A 13,300-nucleotide genomic window follows, 5' to 3' on the forward strand; every position below is an offset into this window, starting at 1 on the left:
AACCACGTGACCTCAATCTGCGAACATTGTCATGTGACCAAAATAGGAAGTGGCGTTAGTCGTCTCGTCTGATTCAAAGGTGCTAGGTTGGGTGGAAGCGCCCGAGATATTTGATTATTAACCTTCAAGGTTTCCCCATGAAAAGACGAAATCCTTCGTGTTTGATAGTGACGACCATGGGGACACTTTTTCTGCTTATGGTGGTATTATATGGTACAATAAATTCACAGGTACGTAGCTCCTTTCGTTTCTTTTCATGGTATGGACTTACCTGTTTTACTGATTGTCTGCATCATGTCCTTCCTTGCCCTTGTTGAGTTAGCTAACAGTTGCCAGAATCAATAGTTACTTGTCAAATGTGCTCCATTACATAAATTACAATATTATTATCACTTAAAACCCTGTTCAGAACAAACTGTCTGTTTAGAACATGATCCTGTCTGTCCTGTTAAAAAATACTGGGCTGCATTCAGTACGTCTTTATGTACTGAACGACCAGTTGAACATTTACATTTACGTCATTTAGCAGACGCTCTTATCCAGAGCGACTTGAACAACGGGGATGGATTGGGTTGTGGTAAAGGCCCTGTTCGAGAGCATCAATTCAGCATCAAATGGGGATTGACTGATCTACAAATAATAATGAGTAGTTAATTATTGTGCAAAATGATTTGGAGATCAATCAGTCGGCAGTCTCATGCACTAAAGTCCCACAGTGGTGGTGTCATAACACCCATAAAACCTAGCGGCCAAACAGGGAAACGGTTTCAATCGTTTTCCAGCATTCATTTTACTAAATGCTAATTAGCTGCTAATGTAGCTATCATAAAGAACCACAAATGCCATTATTTGGAAGAGACTGCTGAATCGAGGCAAAGGTAAGAATCTGTTACAGCCTGAATTTGAAATTGATTAAATTGAGATTTTGTGTCACTACACACAATAGCCCATAATGTCAAAGTGGAATCCTGTTTTTAGAAATTGTCACAAATTAATACAAAATGAAAAGCTCAAATATCTTGAGTCAAAGTATTCAACCCCTTTGTAATGGCAAGCCTAGATAAGTTCAGGAGTAAAAATGTGCTTAACGAGGCACATAATAAGTTGCATGGACTCACTCTCTGTGCAATAATAATGTTTAACATGATTTTTGAATGACTACCTCATCTCTGTACCCCACACATACAGTTGAAGTCGGAAGTTTACATACACTTAGGTTGGAGTCATTAAAACTCGTTTTTCAACAACTCCACAAATTTCTTGTTAACAAACTATAGTTTTGGCAAGTCAGTTAGGACATCTAGTTTGTGCATGACACAAGTAATTTTTCCAACAATTGTTTACAGACAGATTATTTCACTTATAATTCACTGTATCATAATTCCAGTGGGTCAGAAGTTTACATACACTAAGTTGACTGTGCCTTTAAACAGTTTGGAAAATTCCAGAAAATGATGTCATGGCTTTAGAAGCTTCTGATAGGCTAATTGACATCATTTGAGTCAATTGGAGGTGTACAATGGATGTATTTCAAGGCCTACCTTCAACCTCAGTGCCTCTTTGCTTGACATCATGGGAAAATCAAAAGAAATCAGCCAAGACCACAGAAAAAAAATGGTAGACCTCCACAAGTCTGGTTCATCCTTGGGAGCAATTTCCAAACGCCTGAAGGTACCACGTTCTTCTGTTCAAACAATAGTACGCAAGTATAAACACCATGGGACCACGCAGCCGTCATACCGCTCAGGAAGGAGACGCGTTCTGTCTCCTAGAGATGAACGTACTTTGGTGCGAATAGTGCAAATCATTCCCAGAACAACAGCAAAGGACCTTGTGAAGATGCTGGAGGAAACAGGTACAAAATTATCTATATACACAGTAAAACGAGTCCTATATCGACATAACCTGAAAGGCCGCTCAGCAAGGAAGAAACCACTGCTCCAAAACCGCCATAAAAAAGCCAGACTACGGTTTGCAACTGCACATGGGGACAAAGATCGTACTTTTTGGAGAAATGTCCTCTGGTCTGATTAAACAAAAATAGAACTGTTTGGCCATAATGACCATCGTTATGTTTGGAGGAAAAATGGGGACGCTTACAACCCGAAGAACACCATCCCAACCGTGAAGCAGGGGGGTAGCAGCATCATGCTGTGGGGGTGCTTTGCTGCAGGATGGACTGGTGCACTTCACAAAATAGATGGCATCATGAGGAAGGAAAATTATGTGGATATATTGAAGCAACATCTCAAGACATCAGTCAGGAAGTTAAAGTTTGGTCACAAATGGGTCTTCCAAATGGACAATGACCCCAAGCATAGTTCCAAATCCTATAGAAAATGTGTGGGCAGAACTGAAAAAGCGTGTGCGAGCAAGGAGGCCTACAAACCTGACTCAGTTACACCAGCTTTGTCAGGAGGAATCGGCCAAAATTCACCCAACTTATTGTGGGAAGCTTTTGGAAGGCTACCTGAAACGTTTGACCCAAGTTAAACAATTGAAAGGCAGTGCTACCAAATACTAATTGAGTGTATGTAAACTTCTGACCCACTGGGAATGTAATGAAATAAATCAAAGCTGAAATAAATCATTCTCTCCACTATTATTCTGACATTTCACCTTCTTAAAATAAAGTGGTGATCCTAATTGACCTAAGACAGGGATTTTTTAACTTGGATTAAATGTCAGGAATTGTGAAAAACTGAGTTTAAATGTATTTGGCTAAAGTGTATGTAAACTTCCGACTTCAACTGTACAATTATCTGGAAGGTCCCTCAGTCAAGCAGTGAATTTCAAGCAACGATTCAACCACAAAGACCAGGGAGGTTTTCCAATGCCTCACAAAGAAGGGCACCTATTGGTAGATGGGTAAAAAAAATGTTTTATTAATTACACTTTGGATGGTGTAGCAATGCATCCAGTCACTACAAAGATACAGGCGCCCTTCCTAACTCAGTTGCCGGAGAGGAAGGAAACCACTCAGGGATTTCACCATGAGGCCAATGGTGACTTTAAAACAGTTACAGAGTTTATTGGCTGTGATAGGAGAAACCGAGGATGATCAACAGCATTGTAGTTACTCCATACTAGCCTAAATGACAGAGTGAAAAGATGGAAGCCTGTACAGAATAAAAATATTCAAAAACCTGCATCCTGTTTGCAATAAGGCACTAAAGGTAAACTGCAAAAAAATTGCCTAAGTTATTAACTTTATGTCCTGTATACAAAGCGTAATGTTTGGGGCAAACATTTCACATCACTGAGTACCATTCTTCATATTTTCAAGCATGGTGGTGGCTGTATCATGTTATGGGTATGCTTGTCATCGGCAAGGACTAGGGAGTTTGAGGATAAAAATAAACGGAATAGAGCTAAGCACAGGCAAAAGGAAAACCTGGTTCAGTCTGCTTTCCAACAGACACTGGGAGACAAATTCCAGCAGGACAATAAGCTAAAATAAACGACCAAATATACACTGGAGACGACATTTAATTTTCCTGAGTGGCCTAGTTACAGTTTTGACTTAAACCGGCTTGAAAATCTATGGCAAGACTTGAAAATGGCTGTCTAGCAATGATCAACATCCAACTTGACAGAGCTTGAAGAATTTAAAAAAGAATAATGTGCAAATATTGTACAATCCAAGTGTGCAAAGCTCTTAGAGACATACCCAGAAAGACTCGCAGCTGTAATCGCTGCCAAACGTGATTCTAACATGAATTGACTCAACGTATTTAATCAATATATATTAGTCTTTTATTTTTCATGAATTCTAATGTGTATAAAATAAATATATTCCACTTTGACATTACAGAGTATTTTGTGTAGATCGTTGATATCAATCAATTTCAACAGTAAATCAAATACAATAAAATCATTAGGCCTAATCAAATAATTTCCCATTAGAATGGATAAGGCAATATGTTTTTTTGTTTTTTTGTCAGCAATCGGAAACATCTGGCCTAAAACAAGATTACAGACTTCTAGGACGACCACTGTACAAATTGGATATCAACTGGCCCAAATATCCCGAGCTTTTCAGCGGCGAGGTATTTGGAGTGGCTGTCAACCAGTATGCCGGTGTGGTATATGTTGCACAGGTCAGTATGTTATCTTCATGTCCTGTATTTTATTTATAACAAATGGTGTTATGATACAAAACTGAAAGAGACAAAGGGAAAAGAGAAAGCAAGGCTTAAAAAACAGATTAACATAACATTATCATTGTAAAAACAGTGCTGTGAGTACAAATGTGCTATACAAAATAGATGACAATGTAGGGTATTAAATAGCCAAACTTCTATGTCCTAGAGAGGTGAGACAGTGCCAAAGGTGCTGGTGTTCACCACAGACGGAGAGTTCCTACAGGCCTGGAACACAAGCACCCTGGAGATGCCCCATGGGATCTTTTTGGCCGACGCCTCCACCAACCCCACCGTGTGGGTCACGGACGTAGGAAACGGTGAGGCCTCACAGCAGACCTGGGCCCGGTTTCCCATTAGCGATGGAATTTAAGCTTATGAGTGTTTTATCGATGCACCTTTCCTACAACGGCCGAAGATGTAACATGCGTTTCCCAAAACACCGGGCAGAGAGAACGGTTGCTAAGTGCGTCGTTGGAGCATGTGTCGATACTGATAGGATCGAAAGGAAGGGAGTGCTGCTTTCAGATCAGCTTTCTTCATTCAGCTCTTTCCTCAACATTGTAATTACAGTGCATTTGGAAAGTATTCAGACCCCTTCACTTTTTCCACATTTTGTTACATTAAAGCCTTATTCTAAAATGGATTAAATAAAACATTTTCCACATCAATCTACATACAATACCCCATAATGACAAAGCAAAAACATGTTTTTAGAAATGTTTTTACATAAGTATTCAGACCCTTTGCTATGAGACTTGAAATTGAGCTTAGCTGCATCCTGTTTCCATTGATCATCCTTGAGATGTTTCTACAACTTGATTGGAGTCCACCTGTGGTAAATTCAATTGATTGGACTTGATTTGGAAAGGCACATACCTGTCTATATAAGGTCCCACAGTTGACAGTGCATTTCTGAGCAAAAACCAAGCCATGAGGTTGAAGGAATTGTCCGTAGAGCTCCGAGACAGGATCGTGTCGAGGCACAGATCTTTGGAAGGTTACCCCAAGATTTCTGCAGCAATGAAAGTCCCCAAGAACACAGTGGCCTTTGTCATTCTTAAATGGAAGATGTTTGGAACCACCAAGACTCTTCCTAGAGCTGGCCTCCCGGCCAAACTGAGCAATCGGGGGAGAAGGGCCTTGGTCAGGGAGGTGACCAAGAACCCGATGGTCACTCCGAAAGAGTTCCAGAGTTCCTCTGTGGAGATGGGAGAACCTTCCAGAAGGACAACCATCTCTGCAGCACTCCACCAATCAGGCCTTTATGATAGAGTGGCCAGACGGAAGCCACTCCTCAGTAAAAGGCACATGACAGCCCGCTTGGAGTTTGCCAAAAGGCACCTAAAGAACTCTCAGACCATGAGAAACAAGATTCTCTTGTCTGATGAAACCAAGATTGAACTCTTTGGCCTGAATGCCAATCGTCACGTCTGGCGGAAACCTGGCACCATCCCTACAGTGAAGTATGGTGGTGGCAGCATCATGCTGTGGGGATGTTTTTTAGTGGCAGGGACTGGGAGACTAGTTAGGATCGAGGGAAAGATGAACGGAGCAAAGTACAGAGAGAGCCTTGATGAAAACCTGCTCCAGAGTGCTCAGGACCTCAGGCTGGGGCGAAGGTTCACCTTCCAACAGGACAACGACCTTAAGCACACAGCCAAGACAACGCAGGAGTGGCTTTGGAACAAGTCTCTGAATGTCCTTGAGTGGCCCAGCCAGAGCCCGGACTTCAACACGATCGAACATCTCTGGAGAGAACCTAAAAATAGCTGTGCAGCGACGCTCCCCATCCAACCTGACAGCGCTTGAGAGGATCTGCAGAGAAGAATGGTAGAAACTCTCCAAATACAGGTGTGCCAAGTTTGTAGCGTCATACCCAAGAAGACTCAAGGCTGTAATCGCTGCCAAGGGTGCTTCAACAAAGTATTCTGAATACTTATGTAAATGTGATATTTCCGTTTTTTTTTTTATACATTAGCAAACATTTCTAAATACCTGTTTTTGCTTTGTCAGTATGGGGTATTGTGTGTAGATTGAGGGGGACAAACAATTTAATCAATTTTAGAATAAGGTTGTAATGTAACTAAATGTGGAAAAAGTGAAGGGGTCTGAATACTTTCTGAATGCACTGTATTTCACAATACTGGCGACGTATCAGCTCCTATAGAGAGATTACCATTTACGGCTGCAAATATTTAGGTGGCTTATTCTAATGCTTACCCAATAAAAATGCTCTAAATCACAGATTTTGCACATTGCGCACGTTCAGCTGCACCATTAAATATTTTGAGACAAATTACAGACTGTAGCCTACAAGTAGCAAATAGAACTCAATTGATTGAACATAGCTTACTTGTTTATCTTTTAATGCAGTCATTGCAGTTTTTATTTGAAGCCTATTTTTATATGTTGCTTGTTTGTATCAATTGCTAAGACATTGGCAACTTTGTATATGTAGTCAACTTTGTTCTGAAGTTATTGAGGTCACAGAGAGATGGATAAACCATGTGGTTGTATGTTTAGCGGAGATCTTCTGTGTATAAAGTGACGCGGGAGGGCAAAAAAGCATCTAACAGCGCACTTAGCTGTTCTACGAGTGGTCTGATGCAGGCCTTAGATTACGAGCGTTTTCAAGTGCAACGTTAATAACGATGGTTTTGGGAGACCGCTCTGAGATTTAACGATGGTCCAACGAAGGTTCTAACAATGAACTTAGCCTTAATGAGCCACTGAACACGCCGATTGGCACGTATTTTTCTATTGCTCATTAGAAAAAGGAAATGTCAGTCTTGGAGGTGTGTTTCTTGACCGATTCCGCGTTTTGGTTAATGATGTTTGTCCCCTATGAGACACTGTAGATGCAGAAGCCTATTTCACTTCCTCAAAATCCCCAGAATGAATCTAAGAACTCATGAAATCTGTAATATATTTTTACATTTTTGCCGAGGATGTTTTAGATGCACTATTTTAGATCTAACTAAGGTGTTTGGTGCAGTTTTTCTCAAGTAAAAAAATTTGCAAAGTGTTGTCTTATGTAAACAGTCGGAGCTGCTGGGCAGATAGAGAGCAATTACCGCAGCTGTTCACCCCATGTTAGTGGGCAAATGGACAACGTCAAATCAAAACCTAACCTTCATTTTCCGGTGTGACACACAGATGTTCCAAACTCTGTTTTAGACGAGACTGACTTTATGACCAAAATCATCCTATTTACACTTTGTAGTCAATTTTGACACTAGAATAACTGTTTCTGACTCATATCGATGCCACATATGCCGCTTTCAAAGGGATTTGTTGCTTTTTAAAGGCATATGCTTTTTAAGATGCTTTTGGGAAACCAGGCCCTGGGTCGTGTTCATTAGGACACGCAACAGACAACATTTTGCAATGGAAAACTAAAATAAGCGCTATTGTGAATGTATTCTATGTACTAAACACTTTAGTATAGACAGAATACGGTGTATTTACTTCATGTTAGTCATACACACATCTGGCTGATAAACAAGGGATCCAGCTAAAGTGCCTTGCCTAATAGAACACTGTTTTTACACAACCTCATCACTCATCTATTTCCCAAAACATAAGCCTCCTTGACCTGTCTGCTGTCTCATTGCTTAGATTGCTGCTGTAGTCTCAGTGTTGTGAGTAACTGTACTGTATTATTCCTATCCAATCTGTTGTAGGCCCGTATGGTCACTCCATTAAGCAGTACTCTCCCTCGGGCAAGCTGCTCCAGGTGCTGGGCTCAATGGGGGAAGCCGGCTCTGGGGTCAACCCTCTCCAGTTTGACCAGCCCGCTGAGGTCTTTGTCCACAGCTCTGGGGAGATCTACATAGTGGACGGGGACGGAGGGATGAACAACCGCCTCATCAAACTGTCCAAAGGTGATGATGACGTTATAACCACAGAGAGCCTAGAATAAGTTATGAGTTCTATATGTAATTATGTGGTTATAACATTACGTTCTGTGCCACAGCCACGCTTCCAGAATTCCATTTACATAAAAATTGAATTTCTAGAACAGACATTCCCATTAAAGTTCTGGTAATTCTGTATGTATGGCCATTAATATGATATGGTGATACTGCCCATTGAAATAACATAATGCTATAGCAATGATGTGATCCATGTTATAACCTCTATATGGTTTCTTTATAGACCTGGAGGTGCAATGGATGCACGGAGAGAAGGGCCAGGGCCTTGCACAGTTCTACATCCCCCATAGTGTGGCTGTAGATAACTATCAAAGGGTAGGTGCATTGTGCAGGTCTCTGCTGTACAAGCAGTGCTGTGTCGAAGTCAACTTAAATTTTACATTGACATTTTAGTCATTTAGCAGACGCTGTTATCCAGAGCGACTTACAGGAGCAATTAGGGTTAAGTGCCTTGCTCAAGGGCACATCGACAGATTTTTCAACTTCAAGTTCAAAACATTATGGTCCAATATTGTGAAGTGATGTCTAAGCAGGCAGCTCGTGGTTTAAATGCTTCACAAGCTGAAATCCAAGTCTCATCTCACTCAACTTTATAGAACTGTACCTGATACAGATTGATGGCGACATTTTCGTAGTGCAAAGGAATTGTGCAAATTGCAAGAAATACTGTAACCCTCATAATTTTGCAGTGAAATGTAGTGTGAAACTTTTCTTCAATTATATGCGTTATAAGGAGGCGATTAATTTAAGTAGAGTTTAGTAAGCAGAGCATTACATAAATACACAGTGTACAAAACATTATTTCCATGACATAGACTGACCAGGTGAAAGCTATGATCCCTTATAGATGTCACCTGTTAAATCCACTTCAATCAGTATAGATGACAGGGAGGAGACAGGTTAAAGAAGGAGTTTTAAGCCTTGAGACATGGATTGTGTATGTGTGACATTCAGAGGGTGAATGGGCAAGACAAAAGATTGAAGTGCCTTTGAACGGGGTATGGTAGTAGGTGCCAGGCACACTGGTTTGAGTGTGTCAAGAACTGCAACACTGCTGGGTTTTTCACGTTCAACAATTTCCCGTGTATCAAGAATGGTCCGCCACCCAAAGGACATCCTGCCCACTTGATACAACTGTGGGAAGCATTGGAGTCAACATGGGCCAGCATCCCTGTGGAACGCTTTCGACACCTTATAGAGTCCATGCCCGACGAATTGAGGCTGTTCTAAGGGGGAAAGTGGGTGCAACTCAATATTAGGAAGGTGTTTCTAATGTTTTGTACACTCAGTGTAGTCTCCTCTTTATAACGCATATTATTAAAGCAAAGTTTCAAATTAAATCACACTGCCAGATTATTATTATTATTATTATAGTGAGGTTTATGGTAAATTTAGCATTTTGTGGTAAGTGTGTGCTGTGGTGTTGTGCAGGTGTGGGTTGCTGACAGAGGAAACAAGCGAATCCAGGTGTTTAATTCTGTGACTGGAGACTGGCTTGGAACATGGGGAAGCTGTTTCAATGAGGACGCACCCTACTCTGTCAGGTTGGTAGTGATAGTCTCAAGATTTACCTGTCAGTCTTAGTGTGTTTCCTTTCATGGCTTAACTGGTTTTGCTGACTGCAACTCAATATTAGGAAGGTGTCCTATATAATTCTCCCCATAGGTTGACACCAGACCAGAAGTACTTTGTGGTTGTGCAGCTGAACACCAATCAAATCTCCCTGCTGGAGGCTCCACCTGTGGGTGTGATTGGTCAGTGCCAGGTGGTCAGTGTCATCCAATTGGCTGAAGACGTCAAGCCCCACCTAGTGGACCTGGACCTGAAGACGGGGGCTCTGTATGTGGCTGAGATTGGTGCCCAGCAGGCTCAGAAGTTTACCCCATTCAGCCTGGGTACTGGCTTCCTGTAGGATGGTTGATGCACTCTATTATAGGCCGTGTTCCAGGCGGACTACATTGCAGACACATGCCAGATCTCAGAACGCCTGGATTGGTGTTTAACATATCAGTTAACCAAATTATTAATATTAATTAATTAATATGCCATTTAGCAGACGCTTTTATCCAAAGCGACTTACAGTCATGCGAGCATAATTTTTTTTTTTGTGTATGGGTGGTCCCGGGGATCGAACCCACTACCTTGGCGTTACAAGCGCCGTGCTCTACCAGCTGAGCTACAGAGGACCACATGATATAGCAAACTGATGCCTGACTGTTCAGTTGATGACGTGGGCACAGAACCATTGGCTGATGCAATGCAACGTCTGCAATGTAGTTGGCCAGGAACACGACCATAATCATTCGGTAAGAGGTTAACATGTATATTGAAATATATTCAAATGAGCCAGGCAAAGCACTTATTGGACAAATCAAAGATGCCATTTTCTCCCTATACTGCTCATTTGAATAATTATTTACCCCAAGCTCACTAAGGCATAAAGTCCTGTGTATGTAACGTGCTACGCCAATCAGGAACTCTTAACCAGCTCTGTGTTTACTGTTTAGTTCTTATGGAGGTATAGAAAAGTATTGCATGTCCAACTAACCAATCTCACTGGTCATTTACTTTAGTGGCTTGATGTTAAACCTCATGATACTAACTGTAAGTCGCTCTGGATAAGAGCGTCTGCTAAATGACTCAAATGTAAAAATGTAATCCTGTTACTTAATTGCATGAAGAAAATGGTTATAAGAACCATCATTTTATGTTTTTAAAAGCAGCCACGTTTTAAAAACATCAAAGTGGCTTGTGCTCTATGAGATACTACTACTATCAAGTGAGAAATGAATTTTCTTACTGGCAGTATGTTTGGCACTAGGATCACAGTAATATGACCAGTGCTATTCAGATTAGATTTGAAAGAGTTCGGTCTCTTCCGCTAGCCTGTATATCTTTTGCCAGGGGAACTGTCTTGATATATGAAATGTGTGGTTTTGGGTTGAAAGTGTATAACATAAGCTTTCAATGCATAACATAAGCTTTCAATGCAAAGCATAACATACATTATTATGCTTGTGTGTGCATGTGCATGTGGTGTCATTGGAATTACGAGTCATATCATCCTGTCTTTTTTGTGTTTTTACCCTGGGGAACAATTATCTAATTTTATGGGGTAATGTTTACATTGCTTGGCCCTGAATATTGTTTGTGGTTATATGGACTTTTTGGAGATTCTTCTATATCATATTTTGTTAATTTTGATTGTATGAATGTACTGTGATTTGTTTATGCTGCGTTTAAAGTGCCATATCTTAGTCATGCTCAGCAACATTGAATGTTCATTGATTTTTAATGTTGCTTGTTATTCTTTCATTTTCAAGGGTAAAGGTTGACAGAAACCAATTTTGTCATAGTGATAAAGCTTCCCCTGGCTTTTATTGTCTGTCATTATTTTGATGCATGAATACCAGTGGGGGCTTCTGAGGGGAGGATGGCTCATAATAATTGCTGGAGTGGAGTAGAATAGCTGGAATAGAGTGAATGGAATGGTATCCAAAACATGTTTGATACCATGCCATTCCAGCCATTATTATGAGCTGTCCTCAGCAGCCTCCACTGATGAACCCACAACCCCTTCATGTAAAGGGATCCTGAAAGCAGCCAGGCAAAAAAAAACAGGAATTGCAGTCTGAGTGACAAATATAATTAGATTATCAGTCCACAGTAATTGCAAACAAAATGCTTTTAGAAATCTGATTTAGTAGAATACATAATTTTCTGGAGTTGGGGTGGGTGCACAACAATAGGGCAACCCATGGAACCCAATAGAGGGCCATAGTAATAGCGTTTTTTGTTTATAGGAACTGACTTGCGCCATGGTTCGTTGAACAAAGCCTATGGGAAAATGAATGTTTTTTTTTTTTAGGGTTTTTGGATAAATGCAGAAAATAAGGTCTGTGATAAACAGGCTTAGGAGATCAAAGGAGTTACATGGAATATTAGTAAAAGCCATACCACCTTCTCAGGTCCTAGAGCCTGAGATATGGAGAACTAAAAGAAGGAAGAAGTGGGAGTTTGTTTGTTTGGGCAATGTACTATTTTTATTAAGGTGGATGGTTAGAATCACTATTAAGTATGGATTTTTTGGTTTTTGTTTCAAACCGTCCAGTTGATGGCGGCAATACAACTTTTGGATGTAGTCCACCATAACACCCACAGAAGAAGAAGAAGGTTTAGGATATCTTGTTCGTTTTGTTCTATTAGATAATCTTCACCAGCTAAAGACACCTTTTGTGAATAAATAAAAAACAAGGCACATAAAGGCCATGTTAACTGACTGATATGATCTCATAGAACAAAACGTATAAGATCTCATAAGCTTGTGTTAACCTCAGACCTTATTTTCGTCTCCAAAACCCTGTTTTTTCCCCATTCATTTTGCCCATAGGAATCGCTGAACGAACCAGAGGTAAATCATTATCGGTTTTAAGGACTACAAGCTGGCGACATTGAGCTATAATATAAACGGCTGGTGAGCTCTGTGATGCGTCGTATGCGAACGTACGATTCTTTTTGGTGGACGTCGGGAACCGCATGTGAAAGAGCAGTTCATTTGGTTCCCTGATTTGCATACTGCTACTTATTTTTTTAGCGCCAGACAACTATATGTAGATAAGTAAAAATAAACACTCTCTGAACATCGTAATTCCTCAATGCATGAACAATAGGTAGTGAGGAGAAATCCTCATTCTGGTCCACGCTCATTTTTGCAATATGTGGGATGTGGGAATCGTCTTTTTTTTTGCAAGTGATTTAATATCGTTAGTTCAAATATACATTTTACCTCACATTCCACAATCTGACATTATGGTAGGCAACTTTTTAGAGTTTACATTTTAAATTGCTCATGTTTTTTCATCCATTTTTAAGCACTACTGAACGAAGAGTAATTTGGGAGCCGAATGGACGTTGCTTTTAAGGTGAACATAGCTCACCAGAAAGACTCATGAAAACAAAAATGTGCTTTTTGGTCTTAATTTAAGGTTGGGGTTAGGCATAAGGTTAGCAGTGTGATTAAGGTTAAGTTTAAATGAAAGATGATGGATAATTCAGTAGAGGCTGTTGAGGGGAGGACGGCTCATAATGGCTGGAAAGGAGCAAATGGAATGGTATTAAACAAATGGAAACTATGTGTTTGATCTATTTAATCCCATTCCACTGATACCGCCCCAGCCGTTACCATGAGCCCGTCCTTCCCAATTAAGGTGCCACCAACAT

At 40.6% G+C, this 13,300-nt stretch overlaps 1 protein-coding gene across 1 annotated transcript; it reads left to right on the plus strand.

The window, feature by feature from the left end:
* Nucleotides 1-55: 55 nt before the first annotated feature.
* On the plus strand, nt 56-10,174 carry LOC121579258 (NHL repeat-containing protein 3). The gene is made up of 7 exons (XM_041893701.2): nt 56-230; nt 3,945-4,100; nt 4,312-4,462; nt 7,829-8,029; nt 8,304-8,395; nt 9,512-9,624; nt 9,746-10,174. The coding sequence occupies exons 1-7, from the start codon at nt 138-140 to the stop codon at nt 9,990-9,992; spliced, it is 1,053 nt and encodes a 350-aa protein (XP_041749635.1). The 5' UTR covers nt 56-137; the 3' UTR covers nt 9,993-10,174.
* The last annotated feature ends 3,126 nt before the right edge of the window (nt 10,175-13,300 follow it).

Source organism: Coregonus clupeaformis, chromosome 13, assembly GCF_020615455.1.
Source record: "Coregonus clupeaformis isolate EN_2021a chromosome 13, ASM2061545v1, whole genome shotgun sequence".
Lineage (NCBI taxonomy): Eukaryota > Metazoa > Chordata > Actinopteri > Salmoniformes > Salmonidae > Coregonus > Coregonus clupeaformis.

Bases quoted from the DNA above. Each gene is read 5' to 3' on its own strand.
- LOC121579258 (XM_041893701.2), top strand. From the start codon at position 138: ATGAAAAGACGAAATCCTTCGTGTTTGATAGTGACGACCATGGGGACA. The intron at 4,101-4,311 runs GTCAGTATGTTA...TCTATGTCCTAG, and splicing joins GTGTGGTATATGTTGCACAG to AGAGGTGAGACAGTGCCAAA. The intron at 4,463-7,828 runs GTGAGGCCTCAC...AATCTGTTGTAG, and splicing joins GGTCACGGACGTAGGAAACG to GCCCGTATGGTCACTCCATT.